The sequence below is a fragment of the Lissotriton vulgaris genome, chromosome 1_1 (genome assembly GCF_964263255.1).
Source record: "Lissotriton vulgaris chromosome 1_1, aLisVul1.2, whole genome shotgun sequence".
In the NCBI taxonomy this organism is placed as follows: Eukaryota; Metazoa; Chordata; class Amphibia; order Caudata; family Salamandridae; genus Lissotriton; species Lissotriton vulgaris.
In genome coordinates, this window is record NC_141685.1 from 205,466,585 (window position 1) to 205,494,149 (window position 27,565).

General features: G+C 50.8%; 1 protein-coding gene across 1 annotated transcript in view; it reads left to right on the plus strand.

Annotated features, from left to right (window-relative positions):
* The first annotated feature begins 3,324 nt into the window (after window positions 1-3,324).
* TIE1 (tyrosine kinase with immunoglobulin like and EGF like domains 1) overlaps window positions 3,325-27,565 on the plus strand; it is a 242,227-nt gene continuing 217,986 nt past the window's right edge. The window contains exon 1 of the mRNA XM_086952186.1: window positions 3,325-3,859. Within this exon, the coding sequence (XP_086808312.1) occupies window positions 3,805-3,859 (55 nt within the window). The 5' untranslated portion in view covers window positions 3,325-3,804. The remainder of the gene's footprint in view (window positions 3,860-27,565) is intronic.

Here is a 27,565-nt window from a genome sequence, read left to right on the forward strand (position 1 = left end):
TGCAGAATTGCAAATTTATATTTTCGCTCGCCGCATCTCAAATCTCGCAATTGCGAAGTATCGCGAGACGTGATCTCGCCGTACTCGCGTTGACAAACTATCGCTGGCAAGCCGCGATGACGTAATCGCGCTCGCCAATTCCCGCGGGATCACACAGCAAGATCCAAAATGGCGCAGCACTCGCAAACTATCGAAAAAAACAACTCGGCAAACGATGATAAACGCCGCGCGCCGCAAAAATTGTATCACCAACGCCGCGCGCCGCCAAAAAAATCCGCTGCGTGCGAATTTGCGGATTTTGCGGGAAATCCGCAAATCTCGCGGATTGCGGATTTCCCGAAAATCCGCAAAATCCGCGAGCGGAACGGATTTTCCGCCCACGCTTACCCACAGATGGACACCACACAAAGATGAGATTTAACGTTCTTTATAAGCAATCTTGAGGTACGGTAGAATGGTACAAGGAGGTCTGGACTCAGGGGTCCCCTCTATTCTAGTCTCTTGGATGGGAAAGGGGGTAGCGGGACAGTCTTATTACCAATGTGGTAGTTGCGATGAGATGATGGGTAGCTCACAATCCTCGAGCTCGGCGTTCTAGGAGGACGGGCCGCGGCAGCGCCAGCAGGTCCCGGGTAGATCGAAGGTGGCAACGGTCCGCGGCAGCGCCAGCAGGTCCCGACGAAGGTGGTTGTTACAACGGGCCGCGGCAGTGCCAGCAGGTCCCGGCAAAGATGAAGGTTACAGAGGGCCGCGGCAGCGCCAGCGGACAAGATGACAGTTCACGAGGCAGGGCTGCGGCAGCGCCAGCAGTCCGTCAAGGATGAGTTCTTCTCGGTGTCTCTCGACTCCAGGATACAACTGCCTTCCTGCTCTGGAGCTGCCCCAGTTATAGGTCTGGCGGCCTTTGATGTCCGGACCCTCACACTTGGAGGTCGGGAGGTCCGGGATGAGGGAGTCCAGACACCCAGCAGGGGGGTGGAGCCAGCGCCCGGGGAGGCTGGGGGCGATCGGCACCTGGCGGGGGAGAGCCATCGACACTTCTTCCTCCCATTGGCCTGCCAAGTGGTCCGTTCACCTCCTGGGTGGATGGTGGTGCCGGGATGTCGGGGCCTGGCCAGGCCCAGGGTTGGGGTCGAGCTGAGACCATGCGGCCTCGTGGTGCAGTGTCCAAGATGGCGGCCGGGCCGGGCAATGGTGCTGACGGTGGCCCGGGCCCGTGATACAGAGATGTCCGGGGGGTAGGAGTCCCGTAGGGGACGGAGTGCGGGTTGCTTCTGTGGGTAGCACCTGGAGAGCCGGTGTCCGGGCCCTGTCATGCGGGGAGGGAGCGAGCCCTTCATGTGGCCTGTCCAACAGGACATAGGTCAGATTAACTTGCAGTGTTTTTTTCATCATTAAACATTTATTATCGTTAACATTTCCTTTGTGTAAAATTGATGAAGTTTGTTTTTAAACTTAAGTGAAGCGCTTTATTTTGTTGATAACGTTGTCTAAAACATATGCATGCTTGTATTTGTAGATGCCCCTGACGAAGGGAATCTTTTCCTGAAATGCATCGGGTCGTTATAATAAAATCATGACATGTGGAACCCATCTAGTGATCCTGAGCTTTTGTGCGTCCACGTAAAATATTGATTGGATAAAATGAATTGAAAGAAAAAGGGAAGGAAGAAGGTTGAAAACTAACGTTGGATAAATGGAGAAATTAGAACATTAAATTATATGAATTTGATTCATTGGACACAGACAAGTTTGTGGCTGTGCAGCTTGATGGAACCACCAATGGTTCCCTCGTGTTCTAGTTAATGTTGCAGCGCAACGAGACGAAGCGTTGGAACACTTTTGCACGCTGTTAACTTTTGAATGAAGTAAGTTTGGTATAAAATGGATTACCAGGTGTGCATCTCATCCTCACTAATCTCAGACTTTATGTCATTTTCCATATAAAATCTTAGAGGCTTGCCAGCCTGTTGTCGGCAGTATTCAAATATGGTTGTCAATGAATGGTTTTTTACAATAGGAGGGAGACAGGGGGCCAGTTTTCCACTCTGTAAGGAGTGGGGGTCCAGCACAAAGGTGGCCTTCAAACAATATCTACAAGGAGAGACATTGTGCTGTTCCTCTCTAGAGCGTACAGGGAGAGTCGCAAGACACTAGGTCCCATTATATCGAGGAAGGATATAGGTGGGGATCCATATGATGGATCCTAATGCCCTCACACACCCTTTCAGGTGTCATGCTTCATCATATGGGGGGCTGCTCCTCGTTGGGTCGGCGGTGCAATACCCAACGGGCTCCCTAAATAGGGGCACTTTATCGGAGATCTTCTATCCAACTGCCGTTTGGTGAAGTGCGGGTGTGGGGCCAGAACAATTAGATGTGATGAAGTGATTAAAAAAGGATTCGGAGTACCTAAAAGTACAACTTTATTCTGGGGGTCTCCTATCCTTGCTAAAAACGTCTAATTGACACTTCTTGCACGCACGATTATGTACGCGCGCACAAGATGTAGATAACTTTTAATTAGGTCCTGAAGAATCGCTAGCTCATTGAACAGGAAAGCGAGAAACATGTTGACCATTAAAACCCAACAAGGACACCACCACATGAGCCTTTAATCTCGGCGTGTGAGCCTTGTACACTGTTTTTAGCAACCTGACTAGTTTTACTTCAACCCTCTGATTCTGCCCCAGCCCTCGGGCCCTTTCAAAGATACCAGCATACCCACCTTTCATTCATATGGGCCTGGCACGGGACTGACTCTGACCCAGCACTACTGGCCTTTAGAGGCTCACCCTTTCAGAGCAAAGCCTGCGATGTGACTATCTCATGCCCCAGCCCTTCCGGCCTCCCACGGGCACCGGCCTGTCGGCACATCACCTCCTGTGTCCGCACAATCACAACACCGGACTGTTTTCCAGGCTGTTGGGGAATCAGAAAATGTTTCCTGTGAGTCTGGGAGGCAGCGACGCCCTTTCCTCTCCGCATTTCCACCTCAAAAAAGACTCTGGAGCGAGGGGGAGGGGGGAGGGCCACGGGACCCGGCCAGGGAGAGGGACAGAGCCAGGAGTGAGCCACGGAGACTGGACGAGCTGAACCCGGGCGAGGGACCTGAGTGACAACCTTACACCCCCGACGACTGATGGAACAGCGGGCTCCAGGGAGGGACTATCAAAGGAGCCTGCTTCCACGAGGAGAGTGACTTCCAGGGAGAGTGACTTCCAGGGAGTGTGGCTTCCAGGGAGAGTGACTTCCAGGAGTGTGGCTTCCAGGGAGAGTGGCTTCCAGGGAGTGTGGCTTCCAGGGAGAGTGACTTCCAGGGAGTGTGGCTTCCAGGGAGAGTGACTTCCAGGGAGAGTGACTTCCAGGGAGTGTGGCTTCCAAGGAGTGTGGCTTCCAGGGAGAGTGACTTCCAGGGAGTGTGGCTTCCAGGGAGAGTGACTTCCAAGGAGTGAGTCTTCCAGTGAGTGTATCTTCCGAAGAAGAGAGACTTCTCAAGAGAGGGACTTCGAGTGAGTTTTGTTTCAAATGCCTTTGGGCCTCCCAATGATGAGGGACTTGCAAGGAGAGTGACTTCCCATGGAGAGTGATTTCCAGGCAGCGTAACTTCTCAAGGCCTTCCCACGGGCAGAGACCTTCCAAGGAGAGAGACGGCCCAAGAGTGTGGATTGGTCGGAGAGGGCCCCGGGGTCTCTGGGCCTCCATCCCTCGCCGCCTGGGGATGAGTGTTCACAAGATGGCGCCCGTGGCGCCCTGAAGCCGCGCTGGTCACGAGTCTGGGCGCCTCTGGGGACAGCGCGGACCATGGGCCTTGGCGGGATTGGCTGCTACTGGACATTTGTGCTTCTGCCCCTGGCAGGTAAGGTCGTGAACCCGGGGGTGCCCGGGGCCCCCAGAGAAGGGAGAGGAGCATGGACATGTGGGTACTCCCTGAACGGGTGCGGCCACCGCTGTCTGGGGAGGCCGCGTGTGCTCAGCCGGGGTGAGGGTGAGGCTGTGAGAACTCAACTGGAGGGAGGCTGAGTGTGCATTCAGAGTGGGAGCATACCGAGCGAGGCTGAGTGTGCATTCAGAGTGAGGCTGAGTGTGCATTCAGAGTGGGAGCATACCGAGCGAGGCTGAGTGTGCATTCAGAGTGAGAGCAGAGTGAGGCTGAGTGTGCATTCTGAGTGAGAGCAGAGTGAGGCTAAGTGTGCATTCTGAGTGAGAGGAGAGTGAGGCTGAGTGTGCATTCAGAGTGAGAGCAGACAGAGCGAGGCTGAGTGTGCATTCGGAGTGAGAGCAGACAGAGCGAGGCTGAGTGTGCATTCAGAGTGAGAGCAGACAGAGCGAGGCTGAGTGTGCATTCGGAGTGAGAGCAGACAGAGCGAGGCTGAGTGTGCATTCGGAGTGAGAGCAGACAGAGCGAGGCTGAGTGTGCATTCTGAGTGGGAGCAGACAGAGCGAGGCTGAGTGTGCATTCAGAGTGAGAGCAGACAGAGCGAGGCTGAGTGTGCATTCAGAGTGAGAGCAGACAGAGCGAGGCTGAGTGTGCATTCTGAGTGGGAGCAGACAGAGCGAGGCTGAGTGTGCACTCAGAGTGAAAGCAAACAGAGTGAGGCTGAGTGTGCTTTCGGAGTGAGAACAGAGTGAGGCTGAGTGTACATTCAGAGTGAGAGCAGGTGAGGCTGAGTGTGCATTCAGAGTGAGAGCAGAGTGAGGCTGAGTGTGCACACAGAGTGAGAGCAGAGTGAGGCTGAGTGTGCATTCAGAGTGAGAGCAGAGTGAGGCTGAGTGTGCATTCAGAGTCAGAGCAGAGCGAGGCTGAGTGTGCATTCAGAGTGAGAGCAGACAGAGCAAGGATGAGTGTGCATTCAGAGTGAGAGCAGACAGAGCGAGGCTGAGTGTACATTCAGAGTGAGAGCAGGTGAGGCTGAGTGTGCATTCAGAGTGAGAGCAGAGTGAGGCTGAGTGTGCACACAGAGTGAGAGCAGAGTGAGGCTGAGTGTGCATTCAGAGTGAGAGCAGAGTGAGGCTGAGTGTGCATTCAGAGTCAGAGCAGAGCGAGGCTGAGTGTGCATTCAGAGTGAGAGCAGAGTGAAGCTGAGTGTGCATTCAGAGTCAGAGCAGAGCGAGGCTGAGTGTGCATTCAGAGTGAGAGCAGAGTGAAGCTGAGTGTGCATTCAGAGTGAGAGGAGAGTGAGGCTGAGTGTGCATTCAGAGTGAGAGCAGACAGAGCGAGGCTGAGTGTGCATTCAGAGTGAGAGCAGAGTGAGGCTGAGTGTGCATTCAGAGTCAGAGCAGAGTGAGGCTGAGTGTGCATTCAGAGTGAGAGGAGAGTGAGGCTGAGTGTGCATTCAGAGTGAGAGCAGACAGAGCGAGGCTGAGTGTGCATTCAGAGTGAGAACAGAGTGAGGCTGAGTGTACATTCAGAGTGAGAGCAGGTGAGGCTGAGTGTGCATTCAGAGTGAGAGCAGAGTGAGGCTGAGTGTGCACACAGAGTGAGAGCAGAGTGAGGCTGAGTGTGCATTCAGAGTGAGAGCAGAGTGAGGCTGAGTGTGCATTCAGAGTCAGAGCAGAGCGAGGCTGAGTGTGCATTCAGAGTGAGAGGAGAGTGAGGCTGAGTGTGCATTCAGAGTGAGAGCAGACAGAGCGAGGCTGAGTGTGCATTCAGAGTGAGAGCAGACAGAGCGAGGCTGAGTTTGCATTCAGAGTGAGAGCAGAGTGAGGCTGAGTGTGCATTCAGAGTGAGAGCAGACAGAGCGAGGCTGAGTGTGCATTCAGAGTGAGAGCAGAGTGAGGCTGAGTGTGCATTCAGAGTCAGAGCAGAGCGAGGCTGAGTGTGCATTCAGAGTGAGAGCAGAGTGAAGCTGAGTGTGCATTCAGAGTGAGAGCAGAGAGAGCGAGGCTGAGTGTGCATTCAGAGTGAGAGCAGACAGAGCGAGGCTGAGTGTGCATTCAGAGTGAGAGCAGGTGAGGCTGATTGTGCATTCAGAGTGAGAGCAGAGCGAGGCTGAGTGTGCATTCAGAGTCAGAGCAGGTGAGGCTGAGTGTGCATTCAGAGTGAGAGCAGAGTGAGGCTGAGTGTGCATTCAGAGTCAGAGCAGGTGAGGCTGAGTGTGCATTCAGAGTGAGAGCAGAGTGAGGCTGAGTGTGCATTCAGAGTCAGAGCAGGTGAGGCTGAGTGTGCATTCAGAGTGAGAGCAGAGTGAGGCTGAGTGTGCATTCAGAGTCAGAGCAGAGCGAGGCTGAGTGTGCATTCAGAGTGAGAGCAGAGTGAAGCTGGGTGTGCATTCAGAGTGAGAGCAGACAGAGCGAGGCTGAGTGTGCATTCAGAGTGAGAGCAGGTGAGGCTGAGTGTGCATTCAGAGTGAGAGCAGGTGAGGCTGAGTGTGCATTCAGAGTGAGAGCAGAGTGAGGCTGAGTGTGCATTCAGAGTCAGAGCAGAGCGAGGCTGAGTGTGCATTCAGAGTGAGAGCAGAGTGAAGCTGGGTGTGCATTCAGAGTGAGAGCAGACAGAGCGAGGCTGAGTGTGCATTCAGAGTGAGAGCAGACAGAGCGAGGCTGAGTGTGCATTCAGGGTGAGAGCAGACAGAGCGAGGCTGAGTGTGCATTCAGAGTGAGAGCAGGTGAGGCTGAGTGTGCATTCAGAGTGAGAGCAGAGCGAGGCTGAGTGTGCATTCAGAGTCAGAGCAGGTGAGGCTGAGTGTGCATTCAGAGTGAGAGCAGAGTGAGGCTGAGTGTGCATTCAGAGTCAGAGCAGGTGAGGCTGAGTGTGCATTCAGAGTGAGAGCAGAGTGAGGCTGAGTGTGCATTCAGAGTCAGAGCAGGTGAGGCTGAGTGTGCATTCAGAGTGAGAGCAGAGTGAGGCTGAGTGTGCATTCAGAGTCAGAGCAGAGCGAGGCTGAGTGTGCATTCAGAGTGAGAGCAGAGTGAAGCTGGGTGTGCATTCAGAGTGAGAGCAGACAGAGCGAGGCTGAGTGTGCATTCAGAGTGAGAGCAGGTGAGGCTGAGTGTGCATTCAGAGTGAGAGCAGGTGAGGCTGAGTGTGCATTCAGAGTGAGAGCAGAGTGAGGCTGAGTGTGCATTCAGAGTCAGAGCAGAGCGAGGCTGAGTGTGCATTCAGAGTGAGAGCAGAGTGAAGCTGGGTGTGCATTCAGAGTGAGAGCAGACAGAGCGAGGCTGAGTGTGCATTCAGAGTGAGAGCAGACAGAGCGAGGCTGAGTGTGCATTCAGGGTAAGAGCAGACAGAGCGAGGCTGAGTGTGCATTCAGAGTGAGAGCAGAGTGAGGCTGAGTGTGCATTCAGAGTGAGAGCAGACAGAGCGAGGCTGAGTGTGCATTCAGAGTGAGAGTAGACAGAGCGAGGCTGAGTGTACATTCAGAGTGAGAGTAGACAGAGCGAGGCTGAGTGTGCATTCAGAGTGAGAGCAGAACACGGCTGAGTGTCCATCTGGGCAGTGTAGAAAGACTCATCAGCAGTGAGACTCTGGCTATCCCAGTATTGGTCTAATTTTGAATGTCTCTTGCAGCTGGTGCACTAACCTGCAAGGCAATCTCCCCACATAAATTGTCTGCAGACTCAGTATTGTGTACAGACCTGTCATCTGCTGTGCAAACTCCGCTCACACACAGCACAGATGCAGCACAGTCATCTGCCGTGCAAACTCCGCTCACACACAGCACAGATGCAGCACAGGTAGCTGCTGTGCAAACTCCACTCACACACAGCACAGATGCAGCACAGTCATCTGCTGTGCAAACTCCACTCACACACAGCACAGATGCAGCACAGTCATCTGCTGTGCAAACTCCACTCACACACAGCACAGACGCAACACAGGTATCTGCCGTGCAAACTCCGCTCACACACAGCACAGATGCAGCACAGTCATCTGCTGTGCAAACTCCAATCACACACAGCACAGATGCAGCACAGTCATCTGCTGTGCAAACTCCACTCACACACAGCACAGATGCAGCACAGTCATCTGCTGTGCAAACTCCACTCACGCACAGCACAGAAGCAGCACAGGTAGCTGCTGTGCAAACTCCACTCACACACAGCACAGCTGCAGCACAGTTATCTGCTGTGCAAACTCCACTCACTCACAGCACAGAAGCAGCACAGGTAGCTGCTGTGCAAACTCCACTCACACACAGCACAAATGCAGCACAGTTATCTGCCGTGCAAACTCCACTCACACACAGCACAGATGCAGCACAGGTAGCTGATGTGCAAACTCCACTCACACACACTACAGAAGCAGCACAGATAGCTCCCATGCAAACTCCATTCACACACAGCACAGATGCAGCACAGTTATCTGCCGTGTAAACTCCACTCACACACAGCACAGAAGCAACACAGGTATCTGCAGTGCGAACTCCGCTCACACACAGCACAGATGCAGCACAGTTATCTGCCGTGCAAACTCCACTCACACACAGCACAGATGCAGCACAGTCATCTGCTGTGCAAACTCCACTCACACACAGTACAGAAGCAGCACAGGTAGCTGCTGTGCAAACTCCACTCACACAAAGAACAGATGCAGCACAGTTATCTGCCGTGCAAACTCCACTCACACACAGCACAGAAGCAGCACAGTTATCTGCCGTGCAAACTCCACTCACACACAGCACAGATGCAGCACAGTCATCTGCTGTGCAAACTCCACTCACACACAGCACAGAAGCAGCACAGGTAGCTGCTGTGCAAACTCCACTCACACAAAGAACAGATGCAGCACAGTTATCTGCCGTGCAAACTCCACTCACACACAGCACAGAAGCAGCACAGTTATCTGCCGTGCAAACTCCACTCACACACAGCACAGATGCAGCACAGTCATCTGCTGTGCAAACTCCACTCACACACAGCACAGATGCAGCACAGTCATCTGCTGTGCAAACTCCACTCACACACAGTACAGAAGCAGCACAGGTAGCTGCTGTGCAAACTCCACTCACACAAAGAACAGATGCAGCACAGTTATCTGCCGTGCAAACTCCACTCACACACAGCACAGATGCAGCACAGTTATCTGCCGTGCAAACTCCACTCACACACAGCACAGATGCAGCACAGTCATCTGCTGTGCAAACTCCACTCACACACAGCACAGAAGCAGCACAGGTAGCTGCTTTGCAAACTCCACTCACACACAGCACAGAAGCAACACAGGTATCTGCCGTGCAAACTCCGCTCACACACAGCACAGAAGCAGCACAGTCATCTGCTGTGCAAACTCCGCTCACACACAGCACAGATGCAGCACAGTCATCTGCTGTGCAAACTCCACTCACACACAGCACAGAAGCAGCACAGGTAGCTGCTGTGCAAACTCCACTCACACACAGCACAGATGCAGCACAGTTATCTGCCTTGCAAACTCCACTCACACACAGCAGAGAAGCAGCACAGGTAGCTGCTGTGCAAACTCCACTCACACACAGCACAGCTGCAGCACAGTTATCTGCCGTGTAAACTCCACTCACACACAGCACAGAAGCAACACAGGTATCTGCCGTGCAAACTCCACTCACACACAGCACAGATGCAGCACAGTTATCTGCCGTGCAAACTCCCCTCACACACAGCACAGATGCAGCACAGTTATCTGCCGTGCAAACTCCACTCACACACAGCACAGAAGCAGCACATGTAGCTGCTGTGCAAACTCCACTCACACACAGCACAGATGCAGCACAGTAATCTGCCGTGCAAACTCCACTCACTCACAGCACAGAAGCAGCACAGGTAGCTGCTGTGGAAACTCCACTCACACACAGCACAGATGCAGCGCAGTTATCTGCCGTGCAAACTCCACTCACACACAGCACAGATGCAGCACAGTTATCTGCCGTGCAAACTCCACTCACAGACAGCACAGATGCAGCACAGGTAGCTGATGTGCAAACTCCACTCACACACAGCACAGAAGCAGCTCAGATAGCTGCCGTGCAAACTCCATTCACACACAGCACAGATGCAGCACAGTTATCTGCCGTGTAAACTCCACTCACACACAGCACAGAAGCAGCACAGGTATCCGCCGTGCAAACTCCACTCACACACAGCACTGATGCAGCACAGTTATCTGCCGTGCAAACTCCACTCACGCACAGATGCAGCACAGTTATCTGCCGTGCAAACTCCACTCACACACAGCACAGATGCAGCACAGTTATCTGCCGTGCAAACTCCACTCACACACAGCACGGATGCAGGACAGGTAGCTGATGTGCAAACTCCACTCACACACAGCACAGATGCAGCACAGGTAGCTGATGTGCAAACTCCACTCACACACAGCACAGATGCAGCACAGGTAGCTTATATGCAAACTCCACTCACACACAGCACAGATGCAACACAGTTATCTGCCGTGTAAAATCCACTCACACACAGCACAGAAGCAGCACAGGTAGCTGCCGTGCAAACTCCACTCACACACAGCACAGATGCAGCACAGGTAGCTGCCGTGCAAACTCCACTCACACACAGCACAGGTGCAACGCAGGTAGCTGATGTGCAAACTCCACTCACACACAGCACAGAAGCAGCACAGATAGCTGCCGTGCAAACTCCATTCACACACAGCACAGATGCAGCACAGGTAGCTGCCGTGCAAATTCCACTCACACACAGCACAGATGCAGCACAGTTATCTGCCGTGCAAACTCCACTCACACACAGCACAGATGCAGCACAGTTATCTGCCGTGTAAACTCCACTCACACACAGCTCAGATGCAGCACACGTTGCTGATGTGCAAATTCCATTCACACACAGCACAGATGCAGCACAGGTAGCTGATGTGCAAACTCCACTCACACACAGCACAGAAGCAGCACAGGTAGCTGATGTGCAAACTCCATTCACACACAGCACAGATGCAGCACAGGTAGCTGCCGTACAAATTCCACTCACACACAGCACAGATGCAGCACAGGTAGCTGCCATGCAAACTCCACTCACACACAGCACAGATGCAACACAGGTAGCTGCCGTGGAAACTCCACTCACACACAGCACAGAGCAGCACAGTTATCTGCCGTGCAAACTCCACTCACACATAGCACAGATGCAGCACAGGTAGCTGCCGTGCTAGCTTCCTTCGCAGAACAAGTGCATCAGACTGCAGCATGGCAACCTCTAGTCACAAAGAGGAACAGCACAGGCTGCAGCAGTGAAAGCTTCACTCACAGAAAAGGAACAGCACAGGCTTCAGCAGTGAAAGCTTCACTCACAGAAAAGGAACAGCACAGTCTGTGGCAGTGCAAGCTTCACTCACAGAAAAGGAACAGCACAGTCTGTGGCAGTGCAAGCTATCCTCACACACAGAACTGGTGCAGCACAGGTAGCTACAGTGCAAGGTAACCTCACGGAGCTTGTGCTTCAGAGCAGTGCAAGCTTTACTCACAGAAGAGGAACAGCACAGGCTGCAGCAGTGCAAGCTTCACTCACACACAGCACAGAAGCAGCACAGGTAGCTGCTGTGCAAACTCCACTCACACACAGCACAGATGCAGCACAGTAATCTGCCGTGCAAACTCCACTCACTCACAGCACAGAAGCAGCACAGGTAGCTGCTGTGGAAACTCCACTCACACACAGCACAGATGCAGCGCAGTTATCTGCCGTGCAAACTCCACTCACACACAGCACAGATGCAGCACAGTTATCTGCCGTGCAAACTCCACTCACATACAGCACAGATGCAGCACAGGTAGCTGATGTGCAAACTCCACTCACACACAGCACAGAAGCAGCACAGATAGCTGCCGTGCAAACTCCATTCACACACAGCACAGATGCAGCACAGTTATCTGCCGTGTAAACTCCACTCACACACAGCACAGAAGCAGCACAGGTATCCGCCGTGCAAACTCCACTCACACACAGCACTGATGCAGCACAGTTATCTGCCGTGCAAACTCCACTCACGCACAGATGCAGCACAGTTATCTGCCGTGCAAACTCCACTCACACACAGCACAGATGCAGCACAGTTATCTGCCGTGCAAACTCCACTCACACACAGTACGGATGCAGGACAGGTAGCTGATGTGCAAACTCCACTCACACACAGCACAGATGCAGCACAGGTAGCTGATGTGCAAACTCCACTCACACACAGCACAGATGCAGCACAGGTAGCTCATATGCAAACTCCACTCACACACAGCACAGATGCAACACAGTTATCTGCCGTGTAAAATCCACTCACACACAGCACAGAAGCAGCACAGGTAGCTGCCGTGCAAACTCCACTCACACACAGCACAGATGCAGCACAGGTAGCTGCCGTGCAAACTCCACTCACACACAGCACAGGTGCAACGCAGGTAGCTGATGTGCAAACTCCACTCACACACAGCACAGAAGCAGCACAGATAGCTGCCGTGCAAACTCCATTCACACACAGCACAGATGCAGCACAGGTAGCTGCCGTGCAAATTCCACTCACACACAGCACAGATGCAGCACAGTTATCTGCCGTGCAAACTCCACTCACACACAGCACAGATGCAGCACAGTTATCTGCCGTGTAAACTCCACTCACACACAGCTCAGATGCAGCACACGTTGCTGATGTGCAAATTCCACTCACACACAGCACAGATGCAGCACAGGTAGCTGATGTGCAAACTCCACTCACACACAGCACAGAAGCAGCAAAGGTAGCTGATGTGCAAACTCCATTTACACACAGCACAGATGCAGCACAGGTAGCTGCCGTACAAATTCCACTCACACACAGCACAGATGCAGCACAGGTAGCTGCCATGCAAATTCCACTCACACACAGCACAGATGCAGCACAGGTAGCTGCCATGCAAACTCCACTCACACACAGCACAGATGCAACACAGGTAGCTGCCGTGGAAACTCCACTCACACACAGCACAGATGCAGCACAGTTATCTGCCGTGCAAACTCCACTCACACATAGCACAGATGCAGCACAGGTAGCTGCCGTGCTAGCTTCCTTCGCAGAACAAGTGCATCAGACTGCAGCATGGCAACCTCTAGTCACAAAGAGGAACAGCACAGGCTGCAGCAGTGAAAGCTTCACTCACAGAAAAGGAACAGCACAGGCTGCAGCAGTGAAAGCTTCACTCACAGAAAAGGAACAGCACAGGTTGCAGCAGTGAAAGCTTCACTCACAGAAAAGGAACAGCACAGTCTGTGGCAGTGCAAGCTATCCTCACACACAGAACTGGTGCAGCACAGGTAGCTACAGTGCAAGGTAACCTCACGGAGCTTGTGCTTCAGAGCAGTGCAAGCTTCACTCACAGAAAAGGAACAGCACAGGCTGCAGCAGTGAAAGCTTCACTCACAGAAAAGGAACAGCACAGGCTGCAGCAGTGAAAGCTTCACTCACAGAAAAGGAACAGCACAGGCTGCAGCAGAGAAAGCTTCACTCACAGATTAGGAACAGCACAGGCTGCAGCAGTGCAAGCTTCACTCACAGAAGAGGAACAGCACATGCTGCAGCAGTGCAAGCTTCACTCACAGAAGAGGAACAGCACATGCTGCAGCAGTGCACGCTTCACTCACAGAAGAGGAACAGCACATGCTGCAGCAGTGCAAGCTTCACTCACAGAAGAGGAACAGCACATGCTGCAGCAGTGCACGCTTCACTCACAGAAGAGGAACAGCACAGGCTGCAGGAGTGCAAGCTATCCTCACACACAGAACTGGTGCAGCACAGGTAGCTACAGTGCAAGGTAACCTCACAGAACTTGTGCGTCAAAGCAGTGCAAGCTTCACTCACAGAAGAGGAACAGCACAGGCAGCAGCAGTGCAAGCTTCACTCACAGAAGAGGAACAGCACATGCTGCAGCAGTGCAAGCTTCACTCACAGAAGAGGAACAGCACATGCTGCAGCAGTGCAAGCTTCACTCACAGAAGAGGAACAGCACATGCTGCAGCAGTGCAAGCTATCCTCACACACAGAACTGGTGCAGCACAGGTAGCTACAGTGCAAGGTAACCTCACGGAGCTTGTGCTTCAGAGCAGTGCAAGCTTCACTCACAGAAGAGGAACAGCACAGTCTGTGGCAGTGCAAGCTATCCTCACACACAGAACTGGTGCAGCACAGGTAGCTACAGTGCAAGGTAACCTCACAGAGCAGTGCAACCTTCACTCACAGAAGAGTGACAGCACAGGTTGCAGCAGTGCAAGTTTCTCTTACACAGAGTACAGGTGCAGCACAGGTAGCTACAGTGCAAGGTAACCTCACAGAACTTGTGCGTCAAAGCAGTGCACACTTCACTCACAGAAGAGTGACAGCACAGGTTGCAGCAGTGCAAGCTTCTCTTACACAGAGCACAGGTGCAGCACAGGTAGCTACAGTGCAAGGTAACCTCACGGAGCTTGTGCTTCAAAGCAGTGCAAGCTTCACTCACAGAAGAACAGCACAGTCTGTGGCAGTGCAAGCTTCACTCACAGAAGAACAGCACAGTCTGTGGCAGTGCAAGCTTCCCTCGTATGCAGAACTGGTGCAGCACCGGTAGCTACAGTGCAAGGTAACCTCATAGAGCTTGTGTGTCTGATCAGTGCAAGCTTCACTCACAGATTAGGAACAGCACAGGCTGCAGCAGTGCAAGCTTCACTCACAGAAGAGGAACAGCACAGGCTGCAGGAGTGCAAGCTTCACTCACAGAAAAGGAACAGCACAGTCTGTGGCAGTGCAAGCTATCCTCACACACAGAACTGGTGCAGCACAGGTAGCTACAGTGCAAGGTAACCTCACAGAGCAGTGCAACCTTCACTCACAGAAGAGTGACAGCACAGGTTGCAGCAGTGCAAGCTTCTCTTACACAGAGCACAGGTGCAGCACAGGTAGCAACAGTGCAAGGTAACCTCACGGAGCAGTGCAACCTTCACTCACAGAAGAGTGACAGCACAGGTTGCAGCAGTGCAAGCTTCTCTTACACAGAGCACAGGTGCAGCACAGGTAGCTACAGTGCAAGGTAACCTCACGGAGCTTGTGCTTCAAAGCAGTGCACACTTCACTCACAGAAGAACAGCACAGTCTGTGGCAGTGCAAGCTTCACTCACAGAAGAGGAACAGCACAGTCTGTGGCAGTGCAAGCCTCCCTCGTATACAGAACTGGTGCAGCACAGGTAGCTAGAGTGCAAGGTAACCTCACGGAGCTTGTGCTTCAGAGCACTGCACACTTCACTCACAGAAGAGGAACAGCACAGGCTGCAGCAGTGCAAGCTTCACTCACAGAAGAGGAACAGCACAGTCTGTGGCAGTGCAAGCTTCACTCACAGAAAAGGAACAGCACAGGCTGCAGCAGTGCACACTTCACTCACAGAAGAGGAACAGCACAGGCTGCAGCAGTGCAAGTCTCCCCTGTATACAGAACTGGTGCAGCACAGGTAGCTACAGTGTAAGGTAACCTCACGGAACTTGTGTGTCTGATCAGTGCAAGCTTCACTCACAGAAGAGGAACAGCACAGGCTGCAGCAGTGCAAGCTTCACTCACAGAAGAGGAACAGCACATGCTGCAGCAGTGCAAGCTTCACTCACAGAAGAGGAACAGCACATGCTGCAGCAGTGCAAGCTTCACTCACAGAAGAGGAACAGCACAGGCTGCAGAAGTGCAAGCTTCAGTTACACAAATGGGTGCAGCGCAGAGAGCTTGAGTGCAAGCCTCAGGCACACACTGATACAGTGCAGGGAGCAGAAGTGCAAGCCTTGGACACTCACAGTTATAGCACAGAGAGCATCAGTGCAAGCTTCAGTTACACAAATGTGTCCAGTACAGGGAGCTTCAGCGCAGGCCTTGGACACACATAAGTACAGCACAGGCAGCAGCAGCTGAAGCATCGGTCACTGACAGAAGAGGCACCATGCATGCAGCAGCAGTGATAGCTTTTGTCACACACAGATACAGCACAGGGAGCTTTTGTGCGAGCGTCAGACATACACAAGTACAGCACAGGTAGCAGCAGTGGAAGCTTCAGTTACACAAATGGGTATACCACCCGGGAGCTTCAGTGCTAGCTTCGGTCACTGACAGAACAGGCACCGTGCACAGAGCATCTGTGCAAGCTTCTGTCACACAAACACAAGTACAGCAGAGAGAGCTTCAGCGCAAGCCCCGGACACACACAGGTACAGCGCAGGGAGCAGCAGTGCAAGCTTTGGACACACAAACAAGTGCAGCACAGAGAGCTTCAGTGCAAGCCTCGGACACACACAGGTACAGCGCAGGGAGCAGCAGTGCAAGCTTCAGTCACACAAACAGGTGCAGCACAGAGAGCTTCAGTGCAAGTCCCATTCACATGACAGGCACAGCAGAGACTGCAACAGTGCATGTTTCGCAGGGGGCACTGCCTTGCACACCCTGCACCCAGCTGCGTAGTCAGGGGTCATTGGTTTAAGTGCAAGGAAGGACACGACTGAAGATATGCTATTGCCCACCTCAATTGACCAGCTGCCAGATGGCTATAACAGATATAATTTTGAACATTGAGAGGCAACACATAGATTAACATAACACATGCAATATCGAGTTCATTAACAAGAACAATTCTATAAATATGGACAAATATTCTTAAAGAGATTTTTTATTCTGTCTTCTTTATCCTTTTTGAAATGTTTTCATTTTTTAAGGTCTCACCTAGCGTTGCAGCACGAATGTGTTGCTCACTCTGCGAGGCCTCTTGTAATCGAGGAGATTTTAGAAGTGGAGTGGAGACCCCGCCGATCTTTTTTATTGGCGGGCGTCATTGTTTATGGTAAACGCTCGCTCACTATTTGAAATGAGGCTTATTTGTTACCGCCCTGTCTCCTTTTCGGCTCGCCCATCCGCACTGGATCGTGTACTTGCGGCGTGACATGGTGGGCTTTATCTAGTGGGTGAGCACTATTTTTAAAGTAGACTCTGATCGGAACAATGGCAGATGCAGCGCGTTGCGCTTGAAATTGTATGTTTTTATTTCTTTAATGAGCGCGGCATCCGCTAGGGACACCACGGCCACTTTATTTATTAATATTTCACATTTATGTTGAGCGCGTGTCCACCTCAGGGACAATGTGCTCTGTTTGTTTTTTTGTTTTTTTTACTTTAAAACTGAGCGCAGCGCTGCTTCAAGTACACCGCGCTCTGTTTCTTTATATATATTTTTAACTTTAAAGCTGAGCGCAGCGCCCGCTTCAAGGACACCTCGCTCAGTGTTAAAGTAAATGATTCTTTAAAAAACAAGCACAGTGTCCTTGAAGCGGCGCCGCGCTCAGTTTTAAACTTAAAACGGGAGCAGAGATGGTTAACAAGGGCCCTGGTGGAGGTTGCCACATTCCATCTGCCCAGGAGCAGATATTTTACGGTCTTCTGCTTGTTGTCAGATGCAGTCAGGGCGCCGAGGGACCATTTGTCCCTTTAGTTTGTCTGAAAAACAAACTTTCCTTTGATGCCAACTGGCTGCTAAATACATTTGTGCGTCTTTACAAGTAGAGCTACACAAACAGCCCTACCCCTCTGCCTGACGCCCCACGGTGTCACCTCTGTCTCTCCTGACAGCTGGGGGAGGGGCTTCAGAGGGTGCAGCCCCCAGACATGCCACTGGTGCACTGATGCTATTGCAAGACTAGAGCAATATATGGCACCTGGGTGTCCTGCAGGAGGTTAAACTGCATTAGGGGTGATTTATGCACCCGGGAGACAGGCTGAGAGATGAGGGGCTAAGACAGCCCGCCCTGTTTCACACAGGCATAGTGCATGAAACAGGGAGCAGTGTCTAGGTACAGCTCGCATTCATCCTTACATGAATGGCCCGCCTGCTCTTTTGGAGAAGCCATCTGCCCGGACTCGCTCTTAGGGGTGGGGAGGTATAACTGCCGTTAAGTAATGAGATGCACAACCAAAATTATCTAATGTTATGATCACATTAATCAAATTGCTGCGTTTGTCTGTTTGTGGTGCTGCATTACATACGTGTGTTGGCTAACACCATAAGTGAAAAGAAAGGGAAGATGCAGAAGAAGTCTGCAAGTAATGCGAACTGTTCCCGAGGAAAAAAAACTATTTCCACAATATTTACAAAATTCTTATAATTTCAATCAGTATTTGCATTTATTGATGCAGTAAACTTAATAAATCATATTGTTATGTCATAATGCCATAAATAATTCAAAATTATACATTATGTGCTACAATTCATTTTCATTATTGCATTTGATTTTTCAGTTTTCTGTGCTATAACAAATCGTAACCAATAAAAATATTAAAATAAAGGGCCTATTTACAAAGAATTAATCTTGAGAAGAAGTCCCTTCTTCCTGTGAATGTTATTCTTCATTTCTTGCGATCCAATGGCCAATGCATTTCGGAAAGACGCTTCCCTTCATCATGGGCAATATCCTGAGTCAAGCGGTGCTACGGTAGTTGCTCTTCAAAATAGTCAGAATCCCAATATGTTGAACACGTCTGGGAGGTATCCCTCACTGCAATCTATCCAAATCCCGGTGGGGGACACGCTGTGTACTCTGTACTTTTATGTTTCCATCTCTTAGCAGCTATTATTGATATGCCGAATCAAGAATTCCAACCAAAGCCTCCACGGAAAAAAGTTTAAGTTCTTCCTGCGAGGTATAACTGCCCCCATTATCCTGAACATGTTACTCTTGTCTCGCCTGCAGAAGATGGTGGGCAAAGCTGTGACACCCGACAAATATCCTGCTTTAACGGCCCCTAAAAATAAATATAAAAGAAACCAACCAGGCTGATAATCTTATAAAAGTAAAAATCAAGAAGATTAAATCCCAATTTTAATTTCAGGCATGCGCCCCTGGGCAATGAACTCTGCTCCACTAGCAGAAGTTGCAAAGATTTGGTATCTACGTATTTCATTGAAAATATGGAATGCTGCAAGAATTCCCGCTCCGCAATGGAGTTACCTACTGTACCCACAATTCTTTAATAAATCAACTTTATCTTTACATGCTAAAAAAGCATATAACCAATTCACAAAAGTGAACTTTGAAAAACATTAGGCAATGAAAGAGGTGATGATATTTTGGGTTCACCTCTTTCCTAGGGAGAGGGCAAGCAGATGCCTTGAACACAAAGAGCACACCATGCTGAACGATTCAGTGGTGGTCCCATCCTCCTAGGACCACCCCAAGCACAGGTATGGGCAAAAATACAATGCCAATCAAAGGCCCAGCAAAGCATTATGGGGCGAGATTCTATAGTTTAGTGATTATTATAGTATTAGCTCTCAGCTGAGCCGGAGAGCCTGCCCCTTGAGGATTGTTTTAATATTGGATACTATAATGTTCACTGCACTCTAGATTATCGTCCCATAATGCTTTGCAGGGCCTTTGGTTGGGATTGTATTTTTGCCCATACCGGAGCTTGGGGTGTCCTAGGAGGATGGGACTACCACTGAATCATTTCAGCCTGATGTGCTCTTTGTGTTCAAGGCATCTGCTTGGTTCTCTCCCTAGGTTAGGAAGGACCCCAAAATCATCACGTCTCTCACGTTACGTTACGTTAAAATTATTTGTAACGCGCACTATCACCATTGGTTTCTTGGCGCTCATTGACAGGTAACGTGATCCAGGATGAGAGGGTTAGTCATATGCGGATTGAAAGAGCAGGGTTTTTAAAAGTCTGCGGAAACAGTCGTACTTTGGGCAGAGACGGAGTGAGGGTGGCAGGGAGTTCCAGGTGGAGGGGGCCTGGACAGAAAAGCTCAAACCACCGTGCTTTTTTCTTTTGAATTTGGGGACCTCAAGGAGATTAAGTGATGCTGAGCGAAGAACTCTAGAAGGGATGTGACGGGTCAAGCCCGACGAGATGAACGCGGGGGCTGCATCTGAGAGGGCCTTGAAGGTTGAGCATGCCAGTTTGAAAGTGCAACGTTTGGAAATAGGGAGCCAGTGCAGACTACGGAGGAGGGGAGTAACGTGCTGATGTTTGGGCTGGCGGAAAATCAGGCCGGCAGCTTGATTCTGCACCAGCTGTAGTCGGTGGAGGTGGCATGCAGGAATTCCCGCGTACAGCATGTTGGCATAGTCGAGCCTGGAGGTGATGAGCGCAATGATAACTTGAGTCAGGGCTTCTTTGGTGAGAAACCTGCTGATCTTGCGGATCCGCCTGAGGTGGAAGAAGCAGGCTGAGGTGACCGCGTTGATTTGCGGTCTCATTGAGAGATCTTCAGAAATGATCACCCCCCAGGCTTTTGACTGAGCTCACAGGAGTGGGTGCTGTCCCCAGAGATGTTGGCCAGAAGGTGGAATTCCATGGGTGATTGGGGCCTCCTACCAGGACGAGCTCAGTTTTGGTAGGGTTCAGCTTTAAGTGGCTGTGGTACATCCACTCCGCAATGGTCAGCATGGTGGACTGGAAGTTAAGACGGGAAGAAGGAAGGGAGTCTATGGGAAAAATTCACTGGAGGTCGTCCGCGTAGTTGAAAATTGTGACCGGGGAGTTGCGGAGGGAGGCTAAGAGGGGTTGGAGATACAAATTAAAAAGAAGAGGGGATAGTGCAGAGCCCTGAGGGACACCACAGGGAAGGGATGTGTAGGGTGCGGAAAAAGTGGAAAGATGGACAGACTGTGATCGCTGGTGAAGGAAAGATCTGAGCCAGCCAAGGGCCACTCCCTGAATGCCGGCATTGTGGACACGGCCGATCAAGATGGTGTGATCGACCGCGTCGAATGCCGCCGAGAGATCTAATAGGACTAGGGCCTGGAAGGTGTTTTTGTCAGCGCCCTTCCTGAGGGTGTCCATGACTGCTACTATGACCGCCTCGGTGGAGTGGAGGGGTCTGAATCCCGCTTGTTGAGGGTCCAAGAAGGAGGATTTCTCTATGAAAGAGCTCAGGCAGCGGGTGACGTAGGTCTCCAGAATCTTTCCTAGGTAGGGGAGGAGGGAGTTGGGTCTGTAGTTGCTGAGTATTGTGGGATCTGCGTTGGGTTTCTTTAGGATAGGTAGGACGGCAGCTTACTTGAAAGAAAGAGGGACCATCCCCAGTAGCAAGAGAGTTGTTAAGTAGTGCTAGAGGGGGGCCTGGACATGCGAGAAAGGCTTCTCTCAGAATCTGCGGGGGGCAACAATCATTGGGGGATCCCGAACTGACTTTGTGAAGGAGTGCGGCGAATTCTTATAAAGAGATATAGGTGGGAAATCCGTCAAGGTACTGGTATTTCTAGGGGGAAGAGGAGGAGGAGTAGGAGATGCCGGGGTCGGAATGTTGTTTTTTATTGTTGTAATTTTCTCTATGAAGTAGGAGTTTAGCGAGTCACAGAGGGTTTGGGTCGGCTGGGGTTGGGGGGTGACCCTATCCGGCAAGGAGAGCTCATTTCCAATTGAAAAAATATCTTTCGTTTTGTTGTTTGAGTCCAAGATTTTTTGAGAGAAATATGCCGTCTTAGCTGCCAGGATCGATTGTTTATAAGATTTTAAAGCCTCAGTGTAAACGAGTTTAAGCTGTGGGTCATAGTGGCGACGCCAGCGGCGTTCAGCTTGCCGCAGGGCGAGTTTGTCCGCTTTGAGTTGGTCCGTAAACCAACGTTGTGCGTCGTGGGGGCGCTTAGCTTTGATCCTTTTAAAAGGGTCAACTTTGTCACTAGCCTGACGTATCCATTCATCAAGTTTGTCAGCCTGATCCTCTAGTGAGGTCAAAGACGTGGGTGCAGTAGAAGCCAGTGAGTCATGAAATTCAGGCAGATTGGCTCTTTTCCAGTTGCGAGCCATAAGATTCTTAATACGGGGAGGAGGACACAAAGTGTGCAGATGTAAGTGAAAGGAGATGAAGTAATGGTCAGACCAGGAGCAAGGGAGAACTGAAGGAGGTGAAATGTCGAGGTTAGATGTCCAGACTTGGTCGAGGATATGACCTTTCTGATGGGTAGGGGTGTGAATGTGTTGGGAGAGATTCATGCCTTTTAGAAGGTCTGTAAATTCCACCGACGATTGGCTTTCATGGACATCAGAAGGCCAATAATTGAAGTCACCAATCACCACGATGTTAGCATGGTTGATTGCTAGTTGAGCGATGGAGTCGCTGAAGAGTTGGGGAAAGAGAGGCATATAGTCGGGGGTCTACATACGAGAACACAAATAAAAGACGACTTAGTGGAGGTAAATTTTAGTGCTAAGTATTCAGTTTTGGGGATAGAAGTCACCGTGATCTCGGAGAAGATATGTTCAGAGCGGATGATAGCCGCCACTCCGCCGCCAGTCTTCCCAGCGGGCCGGTTGGCGTGCATAATGTAGTATCCCGTAGGGATTGCAGCGAGAATGTCGGGGGCTGAGTCTTCAGTGATCCAGGTTTCTGCTAAGAGAAGGATATCGATGGAGCTCTGATGCAATAGTTGGAAGATCTCAAGCTGATGGCGGATAAGGGAACGGGTATTAAGATAGTAAATCAGTAAAGAGGCGGAGATCTGCGGTAATGAGGGGGAAGGGTCGTGAAGAGAATCAAGTGCCGAGAAGTCAGATGGAACGAGTATGCCACATGTCTGAGCCGCTCTGACAGCACGGGCAGGAATGGGTCCTGAGGATTTAAGTCTCAGGAGGTCGGAGGAGGAATAAGAGTAAGTTTGGGCATTACGACAGGGCCCAGGGCCTGGTCGGCCGCGGACGGGCGCAGACGGGCTTGACTTGTGCGCGACTTCGGCGCGAAGTCGGCGCTCCCGCTGCGCTCGTCCGCTGCGCTTCCTCCATACCGCCATTAAATACTAAGGGTGAGGGAGCACTAGACCGCTAACCTGCGAAGGTTTCGTGCAGGGCGGAAGTGGTGTCACGAGCAGGAAGTGACGCTCTCACTGCTGGCCATTTTTCATTTTCACTTTTGTGAGATGACTATATGCATTTTAGCATGTAAAAATAGAATTACGGAGCTCATGCAAAAACTCTGAAATAGGCAACTGCACCCACATTAAATTGATAAAACAATTTTACCTTCAATTGCTATAAAGACTAACCAATTCACAAAAGTGAGCTTTGAAAAATATCAGACAATGAGAGAGGTGATCATTTTGGGGTCACCCCTAATCGGGGGAGGACCAAGCAGGTGCCTTGAACACAAAGAGCATATCATGCTCAATGATTATGGTGGTCCCATCCTCCAAGGACCACCGCAAGCAACCTTATGGGCAAAAGTACAATGCCAACCAAAGGCCCAGCAAAGCTTTATGGGGCTAGATTCTAGAGTTTAGTGAATATTATAGTATTAGCTCTCAGCCTAGCCCAAGAGCCTGCCCCTTGAGGAATGTTTTGATATTGGATACTATAATATTCACTGCACCCTAGAATATTGTCCCATAATGCTTTGCAGGGCCTTTGGTTGGGATTGTATTTTTTGCCCATAACTTTGCTTGGGGTGCTCCTAGGAGGATGGGACCACCACCAATCGTTCTTCATGATGTGCTCTTTGTGTTCAAGGCATTTGCTTGGTCCTCTCTCTAGGTTAGTGAGGACACCAAAATCATCACCTCCCTCACTGCTTGCTGTATTTTTTTTCCACTTTTGTAAGATGATTATATGTATTTTAGTAGGTATGTGACGTTTTTGTTTTCTTAAAAGTGGTGAGACGGAATGGAGCGGAGTTACTGATCAATTCTGCAGAATTCCGTGTGGTGGTACTCCGCCAACTGCACCCACCCTTAATGATAAACACTCTGGCCTTTGTGTCATATTTTTGGTAACCAGAGAGACTTCTCACAGGTCATGAAAGCCCCGCAGGAGGGGGAACGGTTTCTACTCTGTGCAATAAATTCACACACTTGCCGGTTGGAGTGACCCCGTGTCCCAGATCCGTCCTGGTAAATTTCAGCAGATTATAAAGCACGGGCCTGGTTTTCAGTGACTGTTGACTTAAGCCAGTGGGAGGCACATGTTCATGTATTCCAGTGCATGATTGGTCAGCAGACCCTGTCAGATGATGCTGTGTGCACACCTGTTGTTTATTTCTCCTTAGTTTGCATTTGTCTGTGTTTTGTGTGTGTGTGTGTGTGCTGGTAAGTGCTTTCATGTGTCATACTGTGCCCCACTTTAACAGCAAATTGTAGTCCTACTTCTATGTTTGTTGAATGTCCCTTTTTAATTTTGAAAAGCTGCTCGTTTCGATCTAGGCGCTAACGGCGAGATTCATGAAAGACCCGTTTTGCGAGTCTGAAATAGCGATTCATAAGGAATCGCTATTACAGACTCGCAAAACGGGATTCATGTAGGAATCGCAAAATTAAATGCGATTCCTACAGATTCCTTATTTGCGATTAGCAAATTGCTAATCGCAAATAAGGAATAACTCCCCATTCATTCCTATGGGCCAAAAGCCCCATAGGAATGAATGGGGAGTATTCCTTATTTGCGATTAGCAATTTGCTAATCGCAAATAAGATAGCGATTTGAAGAGTGCCAGAGGTGTCCAAAGGACACCCTGTAGCACCCCTTAAATGCACATTTCAACAGGTGTTGCGCACACACATGTCCTAAGGACATGTGTGTGTGTAACATGCAACTTAGAAAAATGCTTTTAAAAGCATTTTTAGTTTTCGCTATTTACCACAAGGTTTGACCTTGTGGTAAATAGCGGCCGAAATTTGCGAATTCGTAATTTTAAAATGTTTCAAGAATAGCATTTAAGGAATCTCTAATAGATATTCCTTAAATGCTATTCCTCGCAAATTTGCAAGTTTCTAAATAGCGAATTTTGCATTTGGGATGATGAATCCCAAATGCAAAAATTGCACTCGCAAAGGGCCAGATTCTCAGAATCTGGCCCTTTGCGAGCGCAAATATGATTGATGAATCAGGCTGTAAGAGACAAGAATTTGCAATGCAATAGGTTGCGCATTTACGCGAGTTTCAGCTATTGGCATTGTAAATAACAATGCCTTTTATTTATGTTTTAAAACTGATAACAAAAAGAAAATATATTGTTATTTGCAATGTCAATAGCTCAAACTCGCGTAAATGCGAGACCTATTACATTGTAAACGCTTGTTCAGATCTTGTGATTGTTACAAATAGATGCAACCAATGTGTTTCGCCCTGGACAAGGCCTTCTTCAGTGCTGAAGAAATGTAGCCTGAGCCTTCTGACTGGACAATTCAGCGACTTTGGTGGGAGAATCTTTGCTCTTCCCGAGAGCATCCATTCACCAGCTATTGGCTCAGCAAACAAATGATGGACGGAATGCTGACAATGCAAACATTCTCCCCCTGTCAAAAGATCTGGGTTAAATCCATCGTTATTTTGCCCACTACACCACCCCAGTTTGGACCCAGCCATATGCAAATCAGTCTTAACCCTGTGCCTCATGGGTACAGTCCAGACCGAACTGCCAGGCCAGGTCCTCTCTGGATGGGAAACAAGCATCCTGGGACAGGTATCAGGGTATGTTATCCTTCTTCAGCCAAGCTAGCTTGAATCCAGTAGCTTAGTAAGCAAGGGACCCACATCTGGGCATTCCCATCCCATTTAGGGAGAAAAGTGTCACAGCAACTTGAAAACTCAAAATCAGTCCTAGGATGCATGTTTCCAGTCCAGGGAGAGCCTGGCCTTGCAGTTTGGGCTGGACTGTTCCCATTGGGCAAGTCAAGACTGATTTGCATATGGCAGGGTTCAAACTGGAATGCATGGAGAGCAAAAAACTATGGATTTAGGCCCAGATCTCTGTACTGGGGTGAATGTATGACATTGTTCTGCATTCTGTCCATCAATTGTTCTTTTTGCATTTGTCACCCCGAGTGGGACGGGTATTCCCAGACGTGGGTCCCGTGCTTTCCATGCCACTGGAGTCAAGCTATCCTGGATGATGAGGGGTGAAACCCCAAAACCGGTCCTAGGATGCTTGTTTCCAGTCCAGGGAGGACCTGGCCTGGCAGTTCGGTCTGGACTGGTCCTATGGGTCACAGGGTCAAGACTGATTTGCATATGGCTGGGTTCAAGCTGGAATGGCATGGGGAGCAAAAAAAACGATGGATTAGGCCCAGATCTCTGTACTGGGGTGAATGTATGACATTGTTCTGCATTCTGTCCATCAACAGTTGTTTTTGCAACAATTGGCTATCAGCTCAGGCGGAGCTACGATGTCCTTCTGAAAGCGCGTGTCCCCAGCAGGCGAAGCTACGATGTCCTTCTGAAAGCGCGTGTCCCCAGCAGGTGGAGCTTGAATGTCCTTCTGAAAGCTCGTGTCCCCAGCAGGCGAAGCTAGGATGTCCTTCTGAAAGCGCGTGTCCCCGGCAGGTGGCGCTAGGATGTCCTTCTGAGAGCGCGTGTCTCCAGCAGGCGAAGCTAGGGTGTCCTTCTGAAAGCGTGAGTCCCCAGCAGGCCAAGCTCGGATGTCCTTCTGACAGCGTGTGTCCCCAGCTTTCAGAGCTAGGTTGTCCTTCTGAAAGCGCATGTCCACAGCAGGCGTAGCTAGGATGTCCTTCTGAAAGTGTGTGTCCCCAGCAGGCGAAGCTAGGGTGTCCTTCTGAAAGCGCATGTCCCCAGCAGGCGAAGCTAGGATGTCCTTCTGAAAGCGCGTGTTCCCGGCAGGTGACGCTAGGATATCCTTCTGAGAGTGCGTGTCTCCGGCAGGCGAAGCTAGGGTGTCCATCTGAAAGTGTGTGTCCCCAGCAGGCCAAGCTAGGATGTCCTTCTGAAAGCTTGTGTCCCCTTCAGGCGGAGCTAGGATGTCCTCTGAAAGCGTGTGTCCCCAGCAGGTGAAGCTAGGATGTTCTTCTGAAAGCGCGTGTCCCCAGCAGGCGAAACTAGGATGTCCTTCTGAAAGCGTGTGTCCCCAACAGTCAGAGCTAGGTTGTCCTTCTGAAAGCGCGTGCCCCCAGCAGGGGAAGCATGGATGTCCTTCTGAAAGAGCGTGTCCCCATCAGGGGAAGCATGGATGTCCTTCTGAAAGCGTGTGTCCCCAGCAGGTGAAGCTTGGATGTCCTTCTGAAAGCGTGTGTCCCCAGCAGGCCAAGGTAGGATGTCCTTCTGAAAGTGAGAGTCCCCAGCAGGCGAAGCCAGGATGTCCTTCTGAAAGCGTGTGTCCCCGGCAGGCGGAGCTGGGATGTCCTTCTGAAAGCACGTGTCTCTGCAGGCAGAGCTAGGATGTCCTTCTGAAAGCGCATGTCCCCAGCAGGCAAACTTAGGATGTCCTTCAAAGAGGGCGTGTCTCCGGCAGGCGAAGCTAGGGTGTCCTTCTGAAAGCGTGTGTCCCCAGAAGGTGAAACTAGGATGTCCTTCTGAAAGCGCGTGTCCCCAGCAGGTGAAGCTAGGATGTCCTTCTGAAAGCGTGTGTCCCCAGCAGTAAGAGCTAGGTTGTCCTTCTGAAAGCGCATGTCCCCAGCAGGGGTAGCCAGGATGTCCTTCTGAATGCGTGTGTCCCCAGCAGGTGGAGCTAGGATGTCCTTCTGAAAGCACGTGTCCCTGCAGGCAGAGCTCGGATGTCCTTCTAAAACCGTGAGTCCCCAGCAGACGGAGCTAGGATGTCCTTCTGAAAGCGTGTGTCTCCAGCAGGCGGAGCTAGGATGTCCTTCTGAAAGCGTGTGTCCCCAGCAGGCCAAGGTAGGATGTCCTTCTGAAAGCACTTGTCCCCAGCAGGCCGAGCTAGGATG